This window comes from Rousettus aegyptiacus, unplaced genomic scaffold (assembly GCF_014176215.1).
Source record: "Rousettus aegyptiacus isolate mRouAeg1 unplaced genomic scaffold, mRouAeg1.p scaffold_m13_p_8, whole genome shotgun sequence".
NCBI lineage: Eukaryota > Metazoa > Chordata > Mammalia > Chiroptera > Pteropodidae > Rousettus > Rousettus aegyptiacus.
In genome coordinates this window covers 82,245,675-82,273,324 of record NW_023416311.1, presented here as the reverse complement: position 1 = coordinate 82,273,324, position 27,650 = coordinate 82,245,675, and the positions used below count along the sequence as shown (strand labels likewise).

General features: G+C 38.3%; 2 protein-coding genes and 1 pseudogene across 5 annotated transcripts in view; 2 read left to right on the top strand and 1 right to left on the bottom strand.

Moving 5' to 3' along the window:
• Positions 1-7,696: 7,696 nt before the first annotated feature.
• Positions 7,697-14,868, top strand: GZMA (granzyme A). The gene is made up of 5 exons (XM_016142267.2): positions 7,697-7,813; positions 10,332-10,470; positions 11,876-12,017; positions 12,230-12,502; positions 14,643-14,868. The coding sequence occupies exons 1-5, from the start codon at positions 7,744-7,746 to the stop codon at positions 14,802-14,804; spliced, it is 786 nt and encodes a 261-aa protein (XP_015997753.2). The 5' UTR covers positions 7,697-7,743; the 3' UTR covers positions 14,805-14,868.
• Positions 14,869-16,703: 1,835 nt separating this feature from the next.
• CDC20B (cell division cycle 20B) overlaps positions 16,704-27,650 on the bottom strand; it is a 42,287-nt gene continuing 31,340 nt past the window's right edge. For 2 of the 4 annotated variants that reach the window (XM_036225957.1, XM_036225958.1), the window contains exons 9-12: positions 26,619-26,844; positions 24,502-24,633; positions 23,890-24,007; positions 16,704-19,081 (exon numbers count right to left, since the gene is read on the bottom strand). In XM_036225957.1, the coding sequence (XP_036081850.1) occupies positions 18,981-19,081; positions 23,890-24,007; positions 24,502-24,633; positions 26,619-26,844 (577 nt within the window). In that variant the 3' untranslated portion in view covers positions 16,704-18,980. Of the gene's footprint in view, positions 19,082-23,545; positions 24,008-24,501; positions 24,634-26,618; positions 26,845-27,650 lie in introns of those variants that run through there. The other 2 variants (XM_016142342.2, XM_036225959.1) reach the window with 2 other exon arrangements.
• Positions 22,073-22,191, top strand: LOC118607371 (annotated as a pseudogene).

Genomic DNA, 27,650 nt, shown 5'->3' with positions numbered 1-27,650 from the left:
AATGGCATGCCTACCTATAGCAGAGGAGTACTGTCAATAGTTCTCTGTCTTTAGAGATGGAGAAACTATTAGATCTCATTGGTTATATAAACCCTCCAATTGCCCCTGCTCCTCTCCATATGTTGGCCACTGAAATCTATAAAAAAAAAAAAAAAAAAAAAAAAAGACTAAGGGAAAATCTGGCTGGAGCCTGGTACACCAATGGATCTAGCTGGGCAAATCCATCTACCTGGATAGACAGAAACAGGAACAAACCACAATAGGCAATGGGCTGAGTTAAGAGCTGCCTGGTTAGTAATCACACACAAACTTTGATTGCTGATCTTATGCACAGGCAATTGGGCCATTTTGAAAGGACTGACTCTGTGGCTCTGACAATAAGAGATGGAGGGGTGGATGATTATGGAGAGACTATTATGAGCACAAGAGATGGAGAAAAAAATATTTGGACTCGCTTACAAGAGCCCCAGGCAGACCTTGTTGTATTTCGTGTCCTGTCCTTAGGGCATCCACGCCCCTAGGTAATCAGGAGGCTTTAGCGAAAATACACGCTTTTTCAACTGACTAATCAGTTGACCCTGCAGATTGGGTATACAAAAAAAATGGGCACCAAAGTGCCAGATAGGATGGTGCATCACCAAGAAGGCCAGATTGCCCTTAAAATGTGTCAGTCTGGTTAATGGATCCTGACCTGTCTATTCCAAACGACACCCTAGATGACTGCCATGGGAACCAGAGGCCATCCACTGAAGCCTTCAACTGGTAAGAGACTGGAAAATTGATTACATAAGCTTTCTCCCATTGAGTGAGGGCTTTATATGTACCCTGGTTTTATAAATACCACATCTGGCTTGACTCAACCCTTCCCATGTCAGTGAGCAAATCAAGCTGCCACCGTAAAAGTTAAGTACTATGTATAGGTACCCCCATCAGACAGATGGCAATCAGGGGTCACACTTCAAAAGACATGATGCACAGGAGTGGACAAAAGAACACAACATTGAATGGAGATCCCACCTCCCATATAACCTGCAGGTGTGGTGGAACAGGAAAACAGTGTCCTTAAACAACATGCGAGGTTACCAACTGGGAAATCTATGTTGGTCAGGTGGAAAAAAAGTGCTTTCCCAAGGGTTAACATATTTAAATGACTAACCCAGTGGGGCCTATTGCCGCATATACCAGATTGGGAACTCATGCTGAGGAATCCAGTACTGTAAGGGTGTGGAAAACAAAGGACACGGCAATAGTCCTTGCCCTTGCCATGGACCAGAGAACAATGGTATCGAGGGTACCGAGCTCATCACCTTGGGAGAGGGGACTATCTACTAGAATTTACAACAGAATATTATTCCAGGATGGGTCAGTTATTTCACACCCCGGAGTGAGGAGAAACTGTCCAATATCCAGTGGGACCCTGTTATTCAAATGCAGTCGGGAACATTGGAAACACACTCTGAGTGGACCTGGATGCACATCATCAAAAGAGGAGAGAAGGCAGCAGTTCTAGTCTGGCATGTTACTGAGCCCATTCACCTCTTGTCACCAGAGAGCATTACCTTCTCCAGCCAATATGTGTGGTTTACTCAGCCTGGCCAGATTCCCAAGGCCGTGACCACACTGACATCTAAAGATCAGGCTGCAAGTGTAATTTCTATAGAAAAAGATGATCTCCCACTTCAAGTACCTTTCCAACCTTAGCAAGGGGGCACCTGTGTCACCATCAAGACAGGATGTTCTGTTTTTAAACAAGATAAATTCACTAATATCTCCTCTATGTTATACATTACATTGGTTTGGGCTGTGGGGTAGAGGGGGGCATGGTATAAAAAATTGTTAGTACTACTTAGATTGCTTCTCTTAATTTGTCTTTTTTCTTGTATGTGCCTGTATTGTTGCTGTAGATTGTATTTTCATGCAGTCAGTTGGCGACTAGGCAAGCTACCTGCCTGATATCAAAGCCCCTTGCTGACCACTCAGGTCACCTCGCAGAAGAGGAGTGGTATATGAGATTGTCAGAGCTGGTCATGAGGTGTGGAGTGTGGAAGAGAGACCATCCCATGATGTGACTGCTACCTTAGCTGGACCTGGGCCAGAATGGAGGTTGCTTACCACGAACGCCCTTGAAGACTACCTGATTACAATCATGTTCATTCTAACACAAACCGGCACCCTTCTTCTGCCTTTCTGCTATGTGCTGGTTCCTGGAACAGGCTGTTGTTCAGAACTGGTCAAGCATGTAAAGTAATGTCCTGGTAGCATTTGTGTACCTGCGACTACACCCTCCTTTTATCCTACATAATTCTCTGGTACCTGTTAAGCAGCTCAGAGATCCATTTTGTCTTGCAGTCAACCAAGACCTTCCTGTATGTCAGTTTCCCTTAATCGACTAATTACCATACTAGAGTGGTCAGCCTCTTTCTTTAGTCTTTCCTTGTCTTCCACTTACAGAGGTAGATTTTCAGTCCCAGGACCTTTCCCTGGGTCTGTGTGTACTAACAAATGGCAAGGATTAAATCTGTTTTATTCATCTTTGCTTTTTATCCCCGGCATTTAACATTGTGTCTGGCAGCTAATAAACATTCAATAAAAATTTGTATAATTAATTAATTAATTAGTATGATTTTATGCATAATCCCTAGTAGCAAATAACTCCTCTACTACTATAGAAAGAGCACAGAAAATTCAAATACAAATTCATGTAACAGCACGTATTGCTTTTTTTTGGAAAATATCAATTCACTGATTTATATAGATCTTCCTAATTTTGACATATGTCGTTACGCAATATTTTTAAATCACATTTGTTCATATCATTACCATCCCATCAGAAAAGTTCTTAAGTGTTCGGAAGAGGTTAAGCTCATGACAGCAGACACAAGTGTGTCAAAACTGCTAATTAATATTCACTTGAAAGCTCTAAATGCTAAGCAGCAAACATGGCTAGTTGTTTTCTTTAAAGCAACAGGCTCGCTTCATTCATATTTGAGAAAATATCTGCCAAATAGCCAACTCTCATAATCATGTTTTGTCTGTCAGCATTCTTTCAAGTAAATATGCTTTTCCATGAAAGAGCTAGATCAGCTTACAACTCAAACAGTTGCGCTAGTGCTTTTCCTCAAGGCAACCGTTGTACTTTAGTGTGCAGCCAAAACGCTTTTTTCATACTTTGCATTCTTCCCACATCACATAAAATAGTAAAACAACATTTACAACAGGATGAAGATGTGTTAAAAATTTTTTTTGTAATTTACTGTTTCTACTGTTTCATCTCTTACACTCTTAAGTGAAACTGACTTTTTCCTTTCTTTTTCCAAGAGTGCCTGGCAATAAATAATTGTGACTACTAGTACAGTTTGTTGCTACTACATTGATTTGTGCAAAGGTACCAGCAGTTTTACCCATTACTGCTTTTGTGCCGTCAATGAAAATGTCAACACACGGGTCAAAAGACAAGCAACGTCTTAGTATTACTATGAAAATAGTTCTGACTTTGCAGACCCCAAAAAGCAGTCTCAGAAACCCCCAAGAGTCCACAAACCACACTTTGAGAACTACTGCCTAACAATATTGCGATGGCTTATTCACAGTTGGAATAAATTAAAATTTTTCTTGAGAACATAGAGAAATAGCCTGCATAAGCAATTTTTTAATTTTATATTTCGCGGTCAAAACAATGTTGAAAAGATTGTTAGAACAGAACAAAGTTAGTGGGAAAATTAGCAAACACAAGTTTTTCAATTTGAAAACTTTCTACAAAGCCACAGTAATCAAGATAGTGTGGCGCCGGCATAAGGATAGACAATGTTATAGGATCGAGAGTCCAGAAATAAATGCTGACATTTATGGCAAATTGATTTTTGACAAAAAGATCAAGACAATTCCATGAGAAAAGGATAGTCTTTTCAATAAATAATGGTGGGCCAGCTGAGTATCCACACTCAAGAGAATGAAGTTGGACCCCTATCTCAAACCATACACAAAAGTTAACTTCAACTATACAAAAGAAATAATAATAATTTAAAAATAGACCTAAACGTAAGAACTAAAACCAAAGCAATCTTTAAAAAAATGTACGAGTAACTTTGTGAACTTGAGTTAGTCGGTGATCAACTTAGATGTGACACCAAAAGCACAAGTGATAAAAAAAAAATGGTTGATAAGTCAGACTTCATTGAAATTTAAGATTTTCATGCTTCAAAAGAGATTATCAAGATGATGAAAGGAGATTTGACTTTGGGTGGTGAACAGACAATACAATATACAGATAATGTATTATAGAATTTTACACTTGAAACCTATATAACTTTATTAACCAATGTCACCCCACCACAATACATTAAATTTAATTAATCAATTAATTAATTAATTAAAATATAGACAGCATCAAGAACAAAAAAGATAACACGCAGACTAAAAGAAAATTTTTGCAAATTATATACTTTATAAAGGACTCATACACAAATATATAAAGAACACTTACAACTCACCACAATAAGAGACTACTTCACACCCATACAATAGCAATTATGTTAAAAAGTAATAAATAAAAAATATTGGTAGTGATGTGGAAACATTAGAACCTTCATACATCTTTTATGAGAATGTAAAATGGTGCAGCCACTTTGGAAAATAGTTTAGTAGTTCCTCAAAATGTTAAACATAGAGTTACCATATGACCCAGTAATCTTACTCCTCAGTATATGCCCCCCAAAATGAAAATGTACATCTACACAAAAATTTGTACATAAATGTTAAAGCAGCATTACTCATCATAAATAAAAAGTAGAAATAACTCAGATGTTCACCAACTCCATGAATGGATAAATAAAATGTGGTATAGTCATATGATAGAAATTTATTTGGCAATAAAAAGAAATAAAATACTGATACATGTTACAATATGGATGAACTTCAAAAGCACTATGCTAAATGAAAGAAGTCAATCAAAAAAAGACCACATATTAAAGAGACAACCATCAGAATGGGAAAATATATTTGTAAGCAACGCCTCCAATAAGGGCCTAATACCTAAAATATACAAAAAAAAAAAAAAAAAACTCGTACTACTCAATAAGAACAAAAACAAACAAACAATCCAGTCCAAAAATGGGCAAAGGATCTGAACATACACTTCTGCCCAGAGGACATACAAATGGCCAACAAATATGAAAAGATGCTCAACATTGCTAGCTATTAGGGAAATGCAAATCAAAACCACCATGAGATGCCATCTCACACTTGTTAGAATGGCTATAACCAACAGGACAAGCAATAACAAATGCTGGAGAGGATGCAGAGAAATAGGGACCCTCATACACTGCTGGTAGGACTGCAAATTGGTACAGCCACTATGGAAAACAGTATGGAGGTTCCTCAAAAAACTAAGAATTGATCTACCATATGATCCAGCAATCCCTCTACTAGATATTTACCCCAAAAACTTGAAAACCCATATCCAAAAAGATATTTGCACATCGATGTTCATAGCAGCATTATTCACAGTGGCCAGGACATGGAAATAACCATAATGCCCTATGATAGATTATTGGCTAAAGAAGCTGTGATACATATATACAATGGAATATTACTCAGCCATAAGAAGAGATGAAATACTGCCATTTGCAACAACATGAATGGACCTCAAGATAATCATGCTGAGCGAAATAAGCCAGACGGAAAAAGTTGGAAATCACATGATATCACTTATATGTGGGATATAAACCTAAAAGCAACAAAGGAACAGGACTAACAGAGACTCATGAACATGGACTATAGACTAGTGGTTACCAGAGGGTAGGGGGTGGGGGAGGAAAGGGAAGGTAGACGGGGGAAAGGAGGTCAAATACAGTAAAGGGGATCAAATATATGGTAGCTGAAGGAAACTGGACTTTGGGTGGTAAACACACAATAGAATATACAGATGTTAAATTATAATGTACACCTGAAAATATATATAATTGTATTAACAAATGTTACCCCAATAAACTTAATTTAAAAAAAAAAAAGACCACATATTATGCAATCCCATTTATGTGAAATGTCCAGAATGGGCAAATCTAAGGAGACAGAAAGTGGATTACTGGTTATCCAGGGCATGGGACCAGGGGAAGGAGGTTCATGCAGAGTGACTGCTAATGAGTACAGGGCTTTTTGGGGAATGATGAAATAGTCTCACCTAGAATTACTTATAGACATAACTCAGTAAATATATTAACAATCATTGACTTACACACTTTAAATAGGTGAACTTTTTGATACCTAAATTATATCTTGTACAGCTGTTAAATGTCAACTTGAGTAAGAGAATAGCAACCACATTCACACAAAAAGAAACAGATTCACTGATGTTTCCTCTAACATTTTCAATTATTATAGTCAGTCGATATTTGATTTTTTTAAAAGTCTGCACTAAAATTACTCATCTAAACCAGAAACTGGGTACCGCATTCCACTATTGAAAATGACTAACCTCTGATGCACTGGTAACGTCTGGGAAAAGGAAACACAGTGGCCTCAGTAGGGCCCCCTTCTAAGGTCACGTGATTTCTGACAAAGTAATTGCTGGGTCTGAGGTCATCAGGGTGTTAACTCTGGGAATAGTTAGTTTAACACCGAACATCCAGACAGAACATAGGACCCTATGTATTATAATAAAGACTACATCCTTGCTCAGAATAAAAGCAAAAGACATTTCTAATAGAAAACATACTGAATACTGTCCCTTCAGGGACTGAGATTGATCTGCCTTTGAGTGAAATGTCCCCCAATATTGGAGGAAAATAGCCATGTCTGACTCCTATTTTCCTTCTTTAGTTAAATCCAGTATGAAGGAAGAAAGGAGGAGAGGAAAGGAGGAAGAGAGAGGCAGAGAGAGGAAGAAAAAGAAGGAGGAAAAGAGGGAGGACAGGGGTGAGAAAGAAAGGGAGGAAAGGGTAACTCAGAAATATTTTTATGTATCTAAACCCCACTCCTGCCACAGACTCCAGACAGGAGCCAAAAAAAATTATCCTTCACGAAGTGGGGAAGGAAAATCCAGGCAGGAGTTTACAAATAAATAAGTCTCCCTCGTGCATTTCCCCTTGCCCTTGACCTATTGATCCTTACGTAACCCAAAGAAAAAAAGTTTTGTTGGTGACAACTTTTTAGGACATTTTATAAAGCTCTAAGTCTTAACAGAGCTTCTATTCATGGATATGGAAGATGATGAAAACTAGAATCCTCAATCTCTGCTGAGACATTTTAGAGTCTCTTCCTATGTACTACGTTCTGAGAGCAACAAAGTCCCCTTGTCTCCACCAGCACTGTAGAATTATAACCCTCTCTGTCAGCAGTCTTCACCAAGGAAAGCATGCCCACTGGTAATGAGCTGTTCTCACCTGTGCTTTATTTCCTAATGCTCAATTGAAACTCAAGAAAAAGGAAAGAAAAGAAAAGAAAGAAAGAAAGAGAGAGAGAGAGAGAGAGAGAGAGAGAGAGAGAGAGAGAGAGAGAGAGAGAGAGAAAGAAAGAAAGAAAGAAAAGAAAGAAAGAGAAGAAGAAAGAATAAGAAAAAAGAAAGAAATAAAGAATCCCTCCGATAAAGCACCTCAACAGAATGATATAATTACGAATCCTTATGAGACGGAAGAAAGGTAAAGAAAGAAAGAAAACCACATCCTTTGTACTCTCGATATATAAATAGGGTCAGTCAAGAACTGAGAACAGATTTTCACATTGATTGATGTGGGGACATCAGCCACAATGAGGAACTCCGGTACATTTCTGGCACCCTCTCTCTCAATTGTCATTTTTCTCCTGCTAATTCCTGAAGGTAAGACTGATTCTTGTCATTTCCATTATAGCCATTAAGCAAAATGGAGCAGACTTTCAGTGAGTTTTTGGCAATATTAGCTAAGTGTACTTAGAGGAGATTTCTCCTGCCCCCAAGTCCTAACATTCTTTTTTTGGATTCTAAATATGTTTTTATTTTACATTCTTCTTTCTTCTTTACAATTTCTTCACAAAGATATCATAGAAACTCCAGTGTTTATTGCTCCCAACTTGTAGCTTGAAATTGCCAAAAATGACAATGTAAAAATAAATAAACAAACCAAATTTCTTGAATTAGGAAAATAAACAGTGCCTTTCTGTAAGGAAGACTCGCACTTCAGCTTTTCTTGCAGCAGAAAATGAATGGATAGTTTTAATGACAACTAATACAAATTTGACCTAGACACCCATAACAAATCAGGAATGATTCAAATTTTCATCATTATTTCTCTAGGCTTATGTGTCCTTGGAAATACATTAGGACATGGGGACATCCCCACGTCAACTCTTGGGAAGTGCTGCAGTATTTTGTGCTAAGCCAGTTCTTTGGTGTACTAAATAGTAACCAACATGCCTGGTTTTGTGTGAGCTACATGTGCATCAGTTTGAATGCTATAAACTTGTTACCACTAAAAGGGTAATAGCCTCCGGGAAGCTCTACATTTTCCTTAAAAACCTTTCAGGAAATGAAGACTACTCTAGGATTGGGCCAAACTGCACTGACAAGTGTGGAGCAGCCATGAGTTTTCCCCAGGGTCCCTCAGCTTTTGGAGGTGGGAGTGGTGGCCAGGGGCAGATGCAACAACGTATCTTGCCAGAAATTCCCAAGGAAGCTCTCTGGTTCATCTTAAACCTAAAAACAAGGGAAAAAAATTTAAAAAGTACAAGGTTGCAGAACATTTGGGACAAAAGGGTAGGCATAGTATCCACATGGCCTATGATTATGTTCAAGTATGTTAAATTCTCCACAGCAGTGAAAGAGGGCAGATTAAAATTTTAATGGTATCTTTTCTTCAAAAGGAACAATGAAATCAACTCACTCTGCTCCACTTTGTTTCCTGTGGTCAGAGAGAGCGATGTGGACCTGTAAAGGGATGAGTCACAGCGAAGCCAGACTTGCTGAGCCGGACTCAGTCCTCCTATGCATTAGATTACTACGGAGGGCTTTTAAATAATACTGACATCCCATCCTCAGCTCCAGTAATTCCAATTTATCTTGATTCTGGGCGAGGACCAAGAATTGCTAGTTTTTAAAAGCTTTCTCACCTGCACTAAACCCTATCCCCTGGCCCTTCTAGGAGTTGTTGGTTTGGGAGAGGTAGGCTTTTTTTCTGAGATGGTATAGGTGCTCACCAAACACAGAACCCTGCAAAAGAGAGTATTTTATCGAGTTTATGATTTCTGCAGCCCAGAAGGTCCAAAGATGCACCTTGGAATCTGCCTATACATAATATGCCCTGGGAAAAATTGAGATGTGGGTGAAGTTTTTTGGTCCCTTCCGAAAATTAGAGCCTTTCTGTCACTCTCTTTTCCTTCCCCATACTCTCATTATTTGTACCTAATTGTGAATTTAGCTTTAATAATGTAGTAACAGGTACTATTTAAGGAACAATGAATCTGAGCCAATGTTCAGGACAAATATTTTAGGAGGATACAAGAATATCACGTGTAGAAAGGTAGAGAGCTGAGAGTATATTACGAAGGTACGAGATCTTCTCAGCCAACATAGATGATTTGCTTTGCATTTAGGTCTCCTTGTTCTCTAATAATGAATCTATACACCTGGTATGTCATCAAGGAAATTTGAATAAAGCACAAATCTCTCCTTATAGCATCTTCTTTCCTCCCTTCCTCTATTTCACTGGAAAATTAATCCACATGGTTCAGTCTGGATATTGAAGGGGAGCCTCAGGCGCAATAGGTAGTATTCTCCCAATTCATGAATGAGAGGAGTGCAAATTTCAATAAACAGAAGTCTCACAAAGACCAGAGTACTCATGAGCAAGGTCACAGCTAAAAGATGCTAATATCAGTCTATAAGCTGTATGTTTTGACAAGGACTTGGGATGAAAAGAGCAGTTCTCAGACTTCTAAAAACCTCTCTTCTTCCCCAAATTAGTACTCAGCCTGAAAGGGAGAGGGATGAGAAGGCACTCAAGGTGGTCATCATCACTAGCATCTCCTGTAGCAACTGTCACCAGTGTAGACCTATACACAGCTGCCTGCTTTTTGCAAGCCCCGAGGCTTGAGGTCAGTGGTTGTGACTGATAATCCCCGGAACTGCCAATGGCACAGCTTCTTTGTGGGAAAGAGTAGGACTCTCTCAGAGACTCCGACAGGAATAGGATATACATCCAGATATCTGAACACCTACATCGGCGGGAGAGGGGAGGGAGAAGGATGCACTCATCTGTGCTTCCTCTTCAAGTGGGAAAAGCACGTCTGGTCTTAGAAACATAGCTTTAGGTAGAGCTCTATAGGGTGGGCACTGATATGATTTGCCTTTTTCTCTTTAACAGATTTCTGTGTAGAAATTATCGGAGGAAATGAAGTAACCCCTCATTCAAAACCCTATATGGCGCTACTTAAAGGAGAAAGTATCTGTAGTGGGGCATTGATTGCAGAAAACTGGGTGTTGACGGCAGCTCATTGTAAAGGGTAAGTGCTTGGGTTAAAAAAAAAAATTGTTTTTTTAATTTGAGTGAATATTAATTTTAAAAAAGTAAACCCCACTAAACCCATGGAAGGCTCACATTACTTTTGTCTCTGGAAATTTGCTTTACCCTAACCAGAAGTTAAGCCCAGACTTGGCCCCAGAGAATCAAACCAATGAAGAAGCACCATCCACAAGTTCTTCCTGTAGGTCCCCTCTAGAATCACCTGGTCCAAACGCTGAAAGGCTTTGCTTCTGGTCTTGATTTCATGATTGGGTAGTATGAGCCGAGTGCCCAGTCCTCTCAGGGGCCTAACCACAAATGTCAAGTAGAGAAAGCTTGTTCTAAGGAAAAGAAACAAACAAAATTCTTCCAGGCCTAGTCTTTTCTCTACTCCCTAAACCAAGCCTCTAAAACCTGAGTTATCCAATATGATTGCCACTGTCATACTGACTATGCAACTTACATGTGGCTATATAAATTTAAATTAGTTAAATTTAAATAAAATTAGAAATTTATTTTCTCAGTCACACTAGCCACATTTCACATGCTTAGAAGCCATATGTGGCTAGTGGCTACCATATTGCAAAGTGCAGATTTATGAAACATCCTATCATCAAACTATGCTCTACCGAAAGCGCTGTTATAGTCTTAAGTGAGACTAATATCAGCTGGTGTAATGGAAAAATAGCAGTGTGACTATCTGGCTGGTATATTTCATACTAGTTTGTGAATGATAATAGCCTTCATCATCAATACATCAGATAGTGCTTTTATTTTATTAATCAAAATGAACCTTTAGCAGAGAGTAAGAGAAGAATCCTGTGCCCCTCCTTTACACCGCCATCTCCCCAACATACACGTATTCACTGTCATGTGAACTGAGTTCTCCACTGGACTATCTATTTCTGAAAGATTTTCCATTTCAGAGAAGTTTATTGTTATCTTACAGAGATGCCTTCAGTGAGTTTCTCTACAACTACCAAGTGGTTTTTGCTTCTGTCTCTGGACTACTGAGACCTTTGTTTTCCAGTAATCTGCTGCCTAATTCTCTATCACAGATAAAGGAGGTTTGGGGTGAGGGATAAAGCAATAAAACCCCAACAGAGATCCCAAACTTAGCTTAGCTGCCATGAAATTCTTATTATTTGTTTCCAATGAACTTAGCTTAGCTCGTTATAAATAAGCTGATGATCATAGTGGCAATGATGATTATGGTGATGATGATGATAAATTCATAAACATCTTATTTTTTATTTTTTATTCTTTAAAGTATATATATTTTTCTGAGCCACAAACAAGTATGTTAATGGCAAGCATATTTACAAATGGGACAATGGAACTGATCAGCACATAATATACTCAGCTCCTAATTAAAAGAGTGAAAACCATGCTGTGTCTGTTTTCAGGATCAAAAAGGGCCAGGTTATTCTTGGGGCTCACTCTGTGTCCAAGCGTGAGCCAGAAAAACAGATAATGTTCATTAAGAAAGCGTTTCCCTATCCATGCTATGACAAGGACACACACGAGGGTGATCTTAAACTTCTACAGGTATGTACCTTTGATTACACCTTTGATTAGCTTAAAAATTATAGAACCTCCTCCAATCTGGCTAATTAAATGGCAGCTTTTCTTTGGTACCTCTATAGCCATAGACCGTAGCTACATAAGGAAGTCTCTGAGGGTTGGACTAGAATTTAAGTAAAACTGTGAGTATTTTAATTATCTCATTCTGTTAACTTTTTATGCTTGTCTTCCAACAGCTGGATAAAAAAGCAAAAATTAATAAAAATGTGGCTATCCTTAATCTCCCTAAAAAGGGGGATGATGTAAAACCTGGAACCATGTGTCATGTTGCAGGATGGGGGTTGATTCACAATAATAAATTATCTTATTCTGATACTCTGAGAGAAGTCAATATCACCGTCATAGACAGAAAAATCTGCAATGATCGAAACCACTATAATTATAACCCTGTGATTGGACTGAATATGCTTTGCGCTGGAAACCTCAAAGGTGGAAAAGATTCATGCAATGTAAGTAAGACAAGAGCCCACATTTTAGCTGTTGCATTAAGTCATGTAGATATGGAAAACACAATGTCATGCTTAGTCCTCTCATGGCTTTGGCTTCTACAGAGTCCTAGTGCTTTTGGGGAAACAGTGTGACAAAACCCCAGTCAAATAAACTAATATTCTCAGCTCAAGTAGGTTATTCACCAAAAAATAACAAGTTTACTGCCATTGCATGGGTTAACCTATTACATCTTCTTGATTTCGTATCAAAAACCATTGAGAAGCAATTTTTTCTCATTCTCCATATTAATATATGTAGCTATAAATTTAAAAACATGTAACACACAGGAGAGCTGAAGTCAGGTTTCCTCTAGGGTCTTCAGTATTCTTTTCCCCAGTCTCAGCACTTCCCTGAAATTCCTCTGTCATTTAACTAAGCAAGTCTGTCAATCCCAAGCCTGACTAAGGATCCCAGGCTAGATCCCAGGGCTTCTAGAGCCAAGCTAAGCTAAGTTTGGGAACTCTGTTGGGCTTTTAGTGCTTTATCCCTCACCCCAAACCTCCGTTATCTGTAATAGAGAATTAAGCAGCAGATTACTGGAAAACAAAGATCTCAGTAGTCCAGAGACAGAAGCAAAAGCCACTTGGTAGTTGTAGGAAACAACTTCCAAGTATGACCCACACCAGAGAATGTGTAAGCCTCCAAATCAGAGTCCCAGAGAAGAGATGGGACAGGACCCTGATTGAGGATAGAAGTAGAAAAAACATGTTACATATTTTTAATCTCTGAGTGCTGGCTCCTCATTTCTTATCTTTTCCAAAGACACTATAGAGCCTCATCTAAGAGGAGTGTGCCATGTGCATGGTTTGAGAATTATCAGACACTGAGAGATCCAGAGGTCTCTGCCCTTCCCAGGTGCTTATCTGAACACCAGCAGATTCTGAATGGCTTGCCTCCAAGATCAAGGCTAGGCAAATCTCAGAAAAGATGGCATCTATCTTCAGCACCCTCTGTTTTTCTCCTTTGCCCTCCTCACCCCTACCATTCTCTGTGTTCACCACACTGAGCATGCAGAAACCCAGAACCAGCAATGCTTATGGAACCCACATGCAACATCCTGAGGCCATGACAGCATCCCAAGATGCCTGTCTTACTCCCACCAGCCTCTATTATTAAAGCTTAGCAATCCTTTTCCAGTTCTCTCAAAGGCTATTGATGAATTAAACCTAAAGGACTCATTCTGAAAATTTTAGGCACTACATTAGGCAGTAGATATATACCTGTCCAGGGAGGGCCCCAGCTTTTCACATGGTTCCTTACTTTATACACTGATAAGGCCAATTTTTGCCTAGAAAGAAAAGGTCACCAGTACCTTCACATTGCTGGAATGGAGTTGGGCCCTGCAATTGTGGAGTTCTATGTACAAGCCTGAATGGTCCTCCATCTAGAACCACGAGTCTTTCCTAAAGCCAAAGCAATGAAATGGCCAATCCAGTCTCTAGACCTGGAATATGTTAAACTATGCTGATTTTAGAATTGCATGAGATACTACAAGGTCACACATTGGGTGGCACAGTCATAAAAAATTAAACAGTGACTTACAACTAACTAAAGCCTCTCTGCCGTGGAGTCAGTTAGCTCTGAAGTGTAATCACTGATTTCTGGGAGCTTCTGTCTAGCATCAGATGCTCAAAGGAGACTTGGGAAGAAGTTTTTGTCTATTCAAGAGGGTGAAAGGGAAGAAGGTTGCTTTGGTTTCGTTTCTTTTGGAAGATTATCTGCTGGAGGAACTAGGAAACATAGTTTTTATTCTTTGACTCGAAGTTTCATCTGCATTTGACGATTTGACCCCTTGTGTTATTAAACATTTTGAGAAAATGACAAATAGGAGGGTTTCTTTTCTGAAGCAGAGAATCAGTCTTAAAATTAGTAGATAACATACACAATGACACAAGCTTCATTTCAATTTTCACTGGTTCGTAAATAAATCTATGAAGCCAATTTAAAAATATTAAAATATTCTAAACATTTTGGTTTTTTTAAGTACAAATTTTTAATTCAGTGAAGGTTGGTCTTAACTCCACATTAAAGTATATTTCTTCTGTTCATCTATGGTCATGTTCAATGCTAATTCTCACCACTCCTCTTGTTTTCCCCCAGGGAGATTCTGGAAGCCCTCTGATATGTCAGGGTACTTTCAGAGGCATCACCGCCTTTGGCATGCCAGGAAAATGTGGAGATCCTCGAGGACCTGGCATCTATACTTTTCTCTCAAACAAACACCTCAACTGGATAATTAACACTATGAACGGGGAAGTTTAGATAATTCTATTTCATCTGATTGGCTGTCACTTTTTAATCCTGCCATAAATAAAATCAATTTGGATGACTACACCCATTTCTCTCTTATATCTTTAGTGCGCAGATCTCCACCAGCAAAGAGAGGCAGAATAATATAATGGCCTCATGGATAATGCAAGGGAGAGATTAGGGGACCAATGTCACCAGTGTCATCCATGTGTAAAGTGATATGCAAATTTTGATTGAATTATTCACTTCAGTGTCTCAATGGAACACAGCAAGAGTGGCACTAAAGTCCATCTAGTAACAAGTGCAGTGAAGGGCTCAGCAATTCTACAGGAAACAGGAACAGCCAGTCTGGAGCATTTGGGTTCAAAGGAAATGAGTTTGCCCTTCGAAGGCCATCGTTCCATATAGACACATGCTATTCAGATTTGGTTGGGAAAAAAACTGAGTTTATGGGTGAAATAGAAACAGAAACAGGAAATGCCTTACAGCATTATCCAAAGGCAGGTAAGAAATAGGAATTAAAATTCTAAGGGATCTAAGTGAAGCACTTTGCCAGCCAAGAAAAGTATAAAACAGAAAGTCAACCTCCTTACTCAGTAGTTTGCATTTAAGCCTTGGATTATTTAGGTGATTTCTTGGTTTTCCTTGTCCCTAAGCCTAGGTAGGTTCAATCAACATGGTAGTTACAGAGGCTGCCATGCCATAGTGGGGAGTAAGTATTGAATTGGAAAAAGCCCTATAAAGTGTATTCAGCATATAGAAATTGGTGGATAGTCACCAGCCCAGTAGTGGCTTCAAGATGCAATTATGTGAACAGATCCTTTTGATTTCCATCAGTTCCTTTAGGAATATAAATTTTGTGTGTGTGTGTACATGTATATACATATACGCACAAAATGTATACCTGGGGGGAGTGGGAAGGTAGATGGGGTAAAAGGGGTCAAATATGTAAAATTGGAAGTTATGTAAATTATATCAAGTAAACAAACAAACAAAAAATGTGTATCTGAACCAAGGACATACAGCAACACCAGAGATAACCTCTTAAAACGATCCACCCCCCCCCCCAAAAGAAGCATAACTGAAGAACTGACTAAAATACTAGTACATTGGTTTTCAACTATGGCCGCCCATTAGACTCACCAGGCTCTTTAAAAATTACCAATGCCCACACCCTACCTCTAGAAATTTTTATTTAATTTGTATTCAATGTGACCCAGATCATAGTATTCTGTATATAAACTGCCCAATGATCCTATCCTATATGCTGCTAGGGATAAAACCTCTATTTTAGAAAGTGAGGCCTGGTGCTAATATCTAAAAGAGAAGCTCTAAGAGAGTCACTGGGATGATATTTTATACACCTGCTCTAACCCCCAATTCCTAGTTAGGATTTTAACAGCAATAAAAGGATAGAATATTCCATACTACCAACATTTATCACAGATTTTTAATTCTACTTATAAAGTAGTTTGGAACCTTTGTTCATTGCTGATAGAAATGTAAATTGATACAGCTTCTTAGGAAAATTGGCAGGGTCTATTAAAACTAAATGTATACATACCCTATGACCTAACAATTCCACTCCTGGGTCTATACTAAACAGAAACAATTGCTTTTTTCACAAAAGATGTGTTCAAGAATGTGAATAGGAGCTTTATTCTTAAAAGTCAAAATTGAAAATAACTCCAATATCCATCAACGAAAACATGGATAAGCAATTGTACATTTATATGACAGAAGGGCTTGTACTGCACAGCAATGAAAAGGAACAAACTGCGGTTACATGCAACAACATAAATTAATCTTACAAACTTAACGTTGAGTGAAAGAATCCAGACAAAAAAGAATATTTACTGTATGATTCCATTTATTTAATGTTTGACATAAGGCGAAAACTAATCCGTGGTGATACAGGTCATAATAATAAAAAGGTGTTGACTGGGAGTGGGTACAGGAAGTCTTTTAGGGTATAGAAAGTGTTCATATCTTAATCTAGATGGTGGTCACACAGTTATCTATTTATAAATTAAAAGTTCATCAAAGCTATACACTCAAGGCTTATGTACTTTACTATGTGTGAATTAGTAAAATTTTAAATTATGGAAATTTTAAATCGGTTGTAGCAAAGGTTTCTGTTTTATGTATTATCTATAAGTTCACTTTTTTTCTTTACTAAAACCATATCTGAGACTTCTCACCAAAACTAATACCAAGTAAACAATATACTGCCATTTTCCTTAAATGAAAGCCCATGTTCACGCATTAGTATTAGCTGAGAGATGTGATCTTTGGTCATGACATAGTTTCATAAGACTATTAAGACAGAAGCACTCAGATAGAATGGTGGGAGACACTAGAAACAGCTAATCATTTTGTTCATTTCCCTGATACACATCTTCTTATAATTTATACCTGGCTAATTGATGAAATGAAAACTATTAGCTTAAAGAAGAAGAGTGTATATTGCAGAAAAGTATCACATTTGCAGCTTTTGGTGACCTAAAATTTTCTAAGGAATTACTAGCACTACCCGGTACATTTTTTTAGTTAAAAAACAGGAAAAAAAAATTACATATTGACAAATTAACACTAATTCGGCAGGCAAGCTCTCACTCCCCTTGTATATACTATTCTACTTTTAAATTATCAAGATTTTTTTTGTTTGTTTTATGGGGCACTTTAGAGGAAAAAGGGGAATGGCATGGGTAGGTATTGGTAAAAACATTTTATGACAAAGCAAACAAATCAATCAATATCTGTTATCTGGCACCTGCAAAATATTCTAAGAGGCATTAAAAAGTATATGTGCTCCCTCAACTCTGCAATGTAATCATCCAGGAAAGAAATAATTGTGTTAAAACTACAATAAGTACATTCACACAGTAATAAAATATTTTTCAAACAACTATAATAGTATATTAATACCAAATAGGTGATAACTGACTAACACCAAGAGTTCAAACCCAGGTAATGTCATTTCAAAATGCTTCCTAAAGAGGTCAGAATTTATGCACATGTGCAAAGAAATGAAGAGAGGAGGAGAAATTCCAGACTAGAAGCAAAGCTCCAACAAATGTACCAAGGCAGGAAATCACAAATTTAGCTGTTAATATAGAAGATGAATGGGGATCAATGTTAAAAAGATGGAACAATGGACTGATCAAGCTGGAAGAAAGCTTACCGACCATCAAATCCAAATTCCTATTTTTGTGAATGTCGTGCCATACCCAAGGTCCTTACGGCAGAGAACAGGTCCTCTAACTTCAGGTTCTGGGCTCAGGACTCCAAGGTGGAGGACAAGGGGTTTAGGTAACAGGGGAGTCACTGAGAGTGTGTGAGTGGAGGACTGACAGGATTGGCACAGAGCTTTTAGAAAGTTAACCTAACTGTGGCATGGAGATCCATGAAGAATAAAAACAGGAAAAACAGAAGGCAATTACGGCAGCCTAGATATCAGGTATTCAGAACATGACCAGGGTGAAACAGAAGAAAAGAGAACAAGGGGTAAACGAAGGGAGCATGGAGCACAACAACCAGACAACCAGGAGGCTCCCTGAGTGATGGAATGACCAGGATAAGGATAAGACCGTGAAGAGGGGAAAGGGAGTCCTACAGAGGAGCTCCTTTGGAGAGAAGATAACATGCATGCTCAACTGCCTAGCATACGGTAGGATTTCTATCAATATTTTTCAAGTGCATAAGTTGTGTTTTTAATGTATTCAGTGTGAGCTAAAGACAGGAAAGCCTCTCAAAGATGAAATATCCAGAGGCAGACAGGAAGTATGAAGCTGGAGCTTGGGAGAGAAGTCAAGTGGGAAAGAAGTGTGTAGAAATCTTTGCCATAGATATTTTCTGAGTATAATAGTGAAAATGAGTCTCTAACAAGGAAGAGATAGAGAAGAAAAATGAGTAGCAGAAGGAGAAGCTAAAAACAGAGAAGAAAGAGAGGGGGAAATGGAGAGAGAAGAATGGAGGGTCAAAGATAATGTCTGGGAAATGCAATAGGAGGAGGCAGAGCACATAAAGTAACCTGAGAAAGAAGGTCAGGAGAACAGGCATTCATCTCGGGAAAAGCATTTTATCTTGTTTGATCCTCATAACAACCCCATGCAGAAGACAAAGCCAACATCATTATTCTCACTTAGAAATAAAATAAGGAAACTGAAGCTTAGAGGGGCTAAGTGGCTAACAGCAGTTCCATACACAGGCTGTGCCATCAGCTGCAGCAGAAAACACTTGGGTCTGGTCTGGGCTCAAAGCCAAGTGCAGCACTCTGCCTCTGTGGCCTGTGGGAAGAAGGAAAGACAAGTCATGTTCCACATTACAAGGGCTGGTGCCCAGGACTCAGAAGCAACCTGAGGTGGACGCACAAATCCCATCCCAGGATAAAGCGCTGCTCCAAACCCCGCCTCGTTCAGAGCTGGCACTCCCACTGAGCCTTTGCTTTGTAAATACCAGTCAGAGCGGACTCTGTGCAACATCCATTGTGGCTAAGGTTTTGCTTTAGTTTCCCCTCCAGGGCACGTCCCCCTTGTATTAGTTTCCTGTGGCTGCCATAACAAATTACCACAAACTGCATGGCTTCAGACAACAGAAATGTGTTCTCTCACAGTTCTGGAGACCAGAAGTCTGAAATCAAGGAGCCAGCAGGGCTGCTCCCTCTGGAGGTTCCAGGGGATGGATGTTCCATTCCTTCCTTGCCTCTTTTAGCTTCTGGCAGCTGTTGGCCATCCTTAATTTGGGGCCACATCACTCAGTCTTTGCCTCTGTGGTCATATCCCCTCCTCTTCTGTGTGTCTGTTTTCTTCCATGTGTCTTTTATAAGGGCACTTGTCACTGGATTTTGAGCCCATCTGGATAATCTAAGAGGATCTCATCTCAAGATCCTTAACTGCAAAGACTCTTTTTCCAAATAAGGTTACATTCCCAGGTTCTAGGGATTTGACATGGATATTTTGGGGGGAGCATCTTTAGACCACCACATAATATACCGTTACCAGTTCTATCTTCTCTGTTCCATCCACACCCAGGAATTGCTGTGCTCCTGCCACCCACCACAGCCCTCTTCTTATCCTCCCCCAAAAGTCATTCCCTTGGTTCCTAGGTTTTAAGAAACTAATCAAATAAACTGATGCAGCTTAATGGAAAGAACCCAAAGTCTCTCCCACAAAGAATACACAAGTCTTATTTACAGACTTCTGGAGAGAGCACCCCTCTCTCTGTTATCTAATTGATCGTTGCTCAAGAACATTCTGTGGAATGTTCTATGTGAGGTTAACAGGGATTAAAAATGAAAAGAGTGTTATCTTAACTTTGGGAGCTCCAAGTTAAGAAAATTAAACAAGATTCCTTATTTCAAGATTATCATATGCACTATAAATATTTGAGAGAGACTATAATAGGCAGCATTTCTGAAACTTATTTGACCAGAATCCTTTTGACTTGAGCATCTCAAGCCACTAGTGTTGTCTGAAAAATACTTTGCAAAACTTATCCTAACCCAATAGTGACTCTAATGATTGAAACTTCAGACCAAAATAGATAAGGCTAGGGCTGGGAGGATGAGGTCAGAGAAGGAGGTTGGATAAGAGTGAAAGGTATTTGGGGACATGACTAAAATTAAAATAGGTGGGTGGTCACCTCCTCCTAGGACCAGCACTGCTTACCATTCAATTAAGGGCTGAAACTTCAGAAATAATTTTGTACTCTGATACAAGATTCGCAGCAGCCAGGAGTGCATATACACCATTCCACTCCTGAAGGAGATGTGTCTTAGACACTGGGGCTTTTTCCATCTTCATATATCAGTCCCAATGTTCTTCTTTACGCGTGCGTGAGCGCACGCACGCGCACACACACACACACGCGCTTCCAAAGGGACACAGAATTGGCCCTGAGCACGTCAGTGTATAAAAACATTTAGATCCATAGATACAATGCAGCCCTCTTATTTTACAAATGAAGATAATTTAAGAATGTCAAAAGCCTTATTCAAGGTCACACAGCTAGTTAATGGCAGAGCCAGAACTAGAATCCAATTTTCTATGCTTTAATCATTTGGACCACACTCCAAATCCAGAGCAAAGGAGAATCTCTTTTTCTATTGAAGGCCACTGTCCATTATTTTTAAAAATTAAAAATTTAAAAATTAAAGCCATATAAATGAAAAAACAATTTAGTTAGGATATAGGTATTTAATGTTTTTAAATGAAACCTAAGAAAGAAAAGTCTATTCAATGAATGTGATAGTTGATAAATATGTTTTCATTTCTTATTACAATGTGTTAAAATGAAGAGGAAGGAAGAAAGTAGAAAAGGGAATAAAAAAGAAAAAATCCTAAATCTTTTCCAAAGCAGGCTTTGTAAAAGATCTTGACTTAAAAAATGAATAGATAGCTACTTCCAGAAATTGTTAAGAAAATGGCTTTTGAATCAGAAGCAAAGACATTCTTAAAATTCTTTCGTATTAGTAACCATCTTAACTTACTAGATAGTGGGAAATGTCATCTTATGCTCAAAGTTCCTCTTTTAGGGTTTATATTACCAAGTTCCAAGCTCCAAAACTGTCACTGAAAACACTGAAAGTTTCGTTTCTTTGTGCAGCTATAATTATAAGTGAGACCACATATTGATACATGTGCTATGGACTGATGAAACCAAGTCCAAGGCCAGATGTCACTTTTAGGTTGGCGAGTTAGCCACTCTTGTTTCAAAGCTTAGAAATTACAACCCTTACTATTCTGGAGGGTGGGGGACAATCAAGTTATCTTTGTTCTGTAGTCAGGTAGGTGAGACTTCTTTAACTGAAATTCTCCTCCAAAGCATCATGAGTGTGGTTAACAGGGTGAGACCCAGTAAAGATGTGACTATAATTTAGAATATCATTTTTTGCAAACTTTCTGACCACAACCCACAGTCAAAACTACGTTTCATGTGTGGTGTCATCTACAGGCACGTATATGTCTAGATAACTAAAACAAAAATTTCGTAGAATACCTACTTTGTCATTTTTTCCCACTCTATATTATTCTATTTTGTTTTTTTTAATGCGAATCTTGGCTCATTATATCCATGATCCAATGGGTCCCAGTTTGAAAGATCTTGATCTAGATCTCAGTTCCACAGTGTATGTCAAGATAGCTGTCCTTAGCCCTCAATGGAAATATTAACTCACAGTGAAAACACATGGAAGTTAAATATTTTAATAGTTCCATGCCATATGGCCGCGTTCCCTGAAGTGTGTTCATGGAACAAGTACCTCAAGATGACCCCATACAGTCTACAGTCATGCCACCTTGAACGTGCCTGATCTTGTCTGATCTTGGAAGCTAAGCAGGGTTGAGCCTGGTTAGTACTTGGATGGGAGACCACCTAGGAAAACCAGGTGCTGTCGGTGTAAAAAAAAAAAGATGATTCCATACAAAAGATTCTCCAAATGTGTTTGGAAAACACTAAATGCCATAACCTCCTCTTGGAGATTCATAATACACATAATAAAGCAAAGGGTTTGAGATATCCTTAGGAAAGAAAAACTGTTCTTCTGTAACATAATTTCCAAATGTATCTGACCGCATGACAAGTGTTTGTATAACAACTATCCTGCGAAACACTTTTGGGAAATTTTGTATATAGAAGAAACTGTGTTAAAGATGAAAATTAGTGTCTAAAAATTCAAAAGTAACTACAACTTCTCCAACTATAAACATTTTAAGAGAAGAAAAGGTGAAATGTCTTCTTTGGAATTCTAACATCAATGAAAAAAAATTCATAAGGAATTAAAACTAAAAAAATTACAGCTTGTTAAGACCAGAGAAACAAGGAAATATACCTGGTAAGTTCATTCTTTATTCCCAACATCAGCAAGTTGAACAGAGTATCTATCAGATCCCCCACCTAGCTGAATTGTAATTTTGTTAAGAACTAGCTTTCGAGTCTTGATTTAAAATATTTCGATAAACTGAAAAGGCCCAGTGAATTGCATTTCTTACCATCAAAATATGCAAAGGATCAGCTCACGCTCTTTCTACACTTATGCTTGGCGGCTGAACTGGCTCTATCAAGAGTCGCCTGTATTTTTTATTTACCAAATCACACAGTATAACAGTCGAAGTGTAGAAAGGTCATTCCAAGGCTAACCAGAGGTGCAGCCAGGCTGACCATCAGAAGCAGAAAGTCTTTCTGTTAAGGGTGTCGTGTTGTTGCTAAATATTCTCAGAATCCCCAATGAGAAACGTGGTGTTATCACTACCTTTTGAATATATTTGGATTCTGTCTGTCTCCTCCCACAAAAGTGGAGGCTCTGTGAGGGCCAGGATATTGTCTGTCTTATTCATCTGTGTATTCCTGGCACTCTAATAAGTGCCTGGCACATAACAGATGCTTACTAAACAAATTCCAGTGATTGATCAGGAGACAAGGTTGAGTGGAAAGAAGATAGGATATATAATCAGAGTTGTACAAGAGGCTGGATGCCTGTGCTCTGTTCCTTCATCAACCAGCACTTCTGTCTTCCTTTTTCCCAGGGCTGGGTAGCCGCCCCACCCCTTTAACATTCTAAATTATACCCAAGATGATTTAAGACCCTTGAAGACAAGACTTGAGTCTCATTCCCTATTATAGGGTCTTGCTCTCAAAAAGTACCCAATAAAAGTTTGTAGAACTGCACTGCGAAATAACAGAGTTCACTTTGAAAGGGCAGAGAGGCTCGCCGACCCCCGTGCTGTTCAGTAGCCTCCCATCTCAGCCTTTCATATTTCTTTATCTCCCACACATTCCAGCATTGCTGGTTCTTCAAAATAAGGTAAATTATGGTGCTAACTCCAGAGTTCAAAAACACGGTTCATGATCATCATTGCATCATCCGTACACATAGGCCAGGAAGAGGAGAGAGGACAATTACAGGTGATGAACAATCTTAGTCAAATTTAAAAACACTCATCTACATACTCCCTGAGGTGTGGTGGGTGTAGGCCTCTTTTCTCTGATGAAATACATACTTCAAAGAACCAGGAGAAAAATCATTCTGGGCTTTTCCTACCAATGGACAGCTCACTTGGCTATAGGTACAGGGTATTTTACTCACCCATTTACTTACCAAAAAATCCACCTGACCTGGCCAGAGCAGAACAGGCCCACACAGTCACATCATTCTTAGGAGTACCCTGGCCAGTTGCAATCTCCTTTGTTTTAGGTAGCCAGATTAGGGAACAAATCTGTAATAATGACCAAAAAATACAGAATTATGGCAATTCTGATTTATTATGAATATACTTTAAATTGATTCTAGGCAGAATATTCAGTCCATATACATCCTTCAGCCCATAGCCAGGGTTAGGATGTTAGAGGATTACATTAGTTCTATGAAAGTTTATCCCAAGGTAACAACGGACTAAATATACAAATAAGCTTAGCTGCAATGAATCTATGAATTTAAGTGAAGATGATCATTGTCCCAGAATAGTCAGGCTGTTTTCAAGTTTCACAGTCAAAGCAATGCTGAGAAAAAAGGAAAATGCTTTAAAAATATATACACATGTTAATTTAACTTTCTACTCACAGGTGAAGGTTTTACAAAAAGAAACTCTCAACAACCAAAATCCCTATGGACTCCGCATGTACGGGGAGCTGTGTCTGGGTCTGTGTTATATCATAAATTATTTTCACTGGATTCTAGAAGACCAGCATGAAGGCAAACTCCAAAGAAAACATTTACCTGTGAGTTTGTGCTTGGGCTCTGGATGCTTTGCTCAGTATTTATGTCCAAGATGTGTAAGCATCCATCCTCCATCCCTCCTCCAACAGCAAGGACAGCGGACTGCCAGGGACACCAACCTAAGGCCTTTAAAGTTCCAAATAATCACACAGGCAGGTCAGCCCTAGAGAAGGTGAACTCGTGGATGTGATGCTCAGGGAAGCAGAAGCGTCAGAGGTCTGCACTCATTGCAGCTCCCCTGGACTCTGACACAAAGGCAGGAGCCACTGCACTCTCAAGATTACTTCTCGGGACTAGATATAACCCATTAGGTGTCATCCTTATTTTAATAATAAATGCAAACATTTTAAACATAGAAGAATCATGCAATAATATGTTTGAAAAACTACATTCAACATATCCTATGGGTCAAAAATCTGCTGCTAGAATGGTTGACTTGTGCCCTAGAATCTGGTTGTGAAATGCACCCTTTCTCTGGTTTGTCTACCTGTGAATTTAGGTCAGAGAAGAGAATAGAAGACAAAAGGGAGTTCTGAATGATTGCTCGGAAAAGATCTCATGCCTTACAACTCCTAATACACGTCAGAAAATAAAATTGCCTTTGCTTTATTTATAAATTATTATGGTTAATTCTGAAAAATGGATTTCAGTATGGCACATTTACATTGATAATTGAAATGACTAGTAACAACAATTTTAAATAACATTTTAACAAATATTTTAGTTATATTTATCTATATATCTTTATCAATCATCCCATTAATTATTCTCATTTTTGCATATTGTCTTCTATATGTAAAATTATTTTAGAAAATATCAAACATAATGTATATACTGGTTTATTTTTCTGTTCCTTTCATTTATTATATAAACATTTTCCATGTTTAACATATTTGTTTATAATTATTATTTTTAATAATACCACAATATTCCATTATGTTATTATGCCCTAATTAATTTTTGTTCTAATGCTGAACTCAGGTAGGCTTTTTAAAAATCTTAGTTGGCTTGGTTTGCATTGCGTTGGGTTGAGTTTTTTGGAAAGAAGAACATTTTTGTTTCTTTTTCTTTTTTGTATGTTTTGTTTTTGTTGTTTGCTCTTGTAAAGAATCCTATATAAATATATTCTGGCATATGCCTTTTGTTTCTAATAAATTATTTTCAGGTAAATTCCAAGCTTCAGAAATTTTTCAAATAGTTATAAGTCTTACAACATCCACCTCAAATGAGCACACTAATTTTCACCCTGGGTTGAAATTTAAATCTCCCATGCTATATGCCCTTCTAAAACTTTGTCCACTTCCCTGTGTTGATAGGTAGAATCTCGTTCCCCTCCCTCTGAATCTGGGCTGTGAGAGAACATCTGTGACACCAAAGGGGGAAAAAAGTGTGTGTGTTTTTTTTTTACTAGAAATAAGAATTTTTAATATAGAGAAATAAAAAATTATTGTGCAGAGAATGGCAGAGTATTGGTTTACCCTACAGCACCCCTCCTTCTTTGTCTGTCAAAAGGTCTCCTTTCCTTGGTGTAAGCTCATGACTCAGACCTGGTCAGTGTGCCCATCTCTGGCAGGAGTTATCAGTTCAGAGATAAGCATGTGACCAAAGTCAGACCAGAGTCCTGGGACTTTTCTACCAAAGTTATAAAGAATGATGGTTTCCTCTCTAGCTCCCATCTGAGAGAATCTGAATCTAAAGCTGCCAAGAGCCATCTTGCCCTCAAAATGGAGTCTGAATGAAGAATGAAACTAAACAGAGAAAAGCAGAGCCAAGAGACAAGGGGGCAAGGTTCTAACGGCATTACTTAAGGCCCTAGATCCAGAAATATTTGAAACAGCTGTATGTACCCAGGATTCATCAGTTACATGAGAATCTATATTTATTTTTTCTTGCATTCAAGCTTGACTTTGGTTTTAGTCACTTACAACCAAAATAATGGCACGTGTTAGTAAAAAAGAAATAGTTGTCTTTCAGGAAAGTGATAGCAAAATCCAAAACAAATTCTAGGTGAAGAAAATAAAGTATCGGTTTGATGGCTTTGTGTTCATGTGTGAAGAATGATCAGTGGTCTCTGAGTTAACAGAAACCTAGAAAACTACTAGATTTCTTACCTTGACTGCTGTAGGGTGGGGTATGACTTTTATTGGTTGAGTTTGTGCAGTCGTGCCTGGATCATGGGGCCATATAGTCAGCAGTCCATCACTACAGCCACTGGAAAGCAGCCTGCCATCCGGTGACCACTTCAGAGCACACACAGCTTGCTTATGGTGAAGTGTTCCAACATGATGCTGGGCTACCCGAACATCATGGTGATAAACACGGCCCAGTCTTGACCCACTGCACAGAGGCAAAGGGGCGGATTTATGGCAGAAAACTTGAGCCCTATTACTACATAAGCATTTGAAAACAAATGCTTATATAAAGGAAAGCATTGTTCAAACTGTTGAAAGACCTCTTAGGATAGAATCAAAACCAGGTAGACATTCCTCGGGTTAATAAGGACAGAGTATTCTAACTGGGTGATTCTTTTCACAAATGAAATATATTTGACTGACGGAGTTTTGAATCTGAATATCGTGAAGATAACCTTTGATAGATTTCTCTAATGGCTTTAAGATGATGCAGGCAACCATGGAAAAGATAGGTTTATAAGATTACTAGATTTTCCCAGGTTTATATACTGGACCTAGGAAATATTACTTTTCTGGAATTCAGAATATTTCATTTTATTTTGAAATGGTTTTAGTATATACATATTTTAGTATATTATATATTTTTGTATATTTATTGTTATTAATGTATTATATTTATACATAATGTAATAAAATAGTATATAAACATTATAGTAAAATGTTAGACCTAGAAATTTATTTTGTTTTTCCATTAATTTATAGAGCCACTATTAATTGCGCTAATGCTACTAATAACTAAAAAAAAGTATAAAACTATCCAAATGCCATGGCCAACTGCAATATGATTACAAATCAATGGATAATGTCTCTACTCACTCTTAGTGACTTGAATCCAAATGACAAAGACTGTATCACACTGTCAAAGATGATAAACTTTTCAGGACTAATTTTGTTCTTCTCCAAGGAGCAAAAAAAAAATGCCTTAAAACTGCCTACCATTTTTTTTTTCTG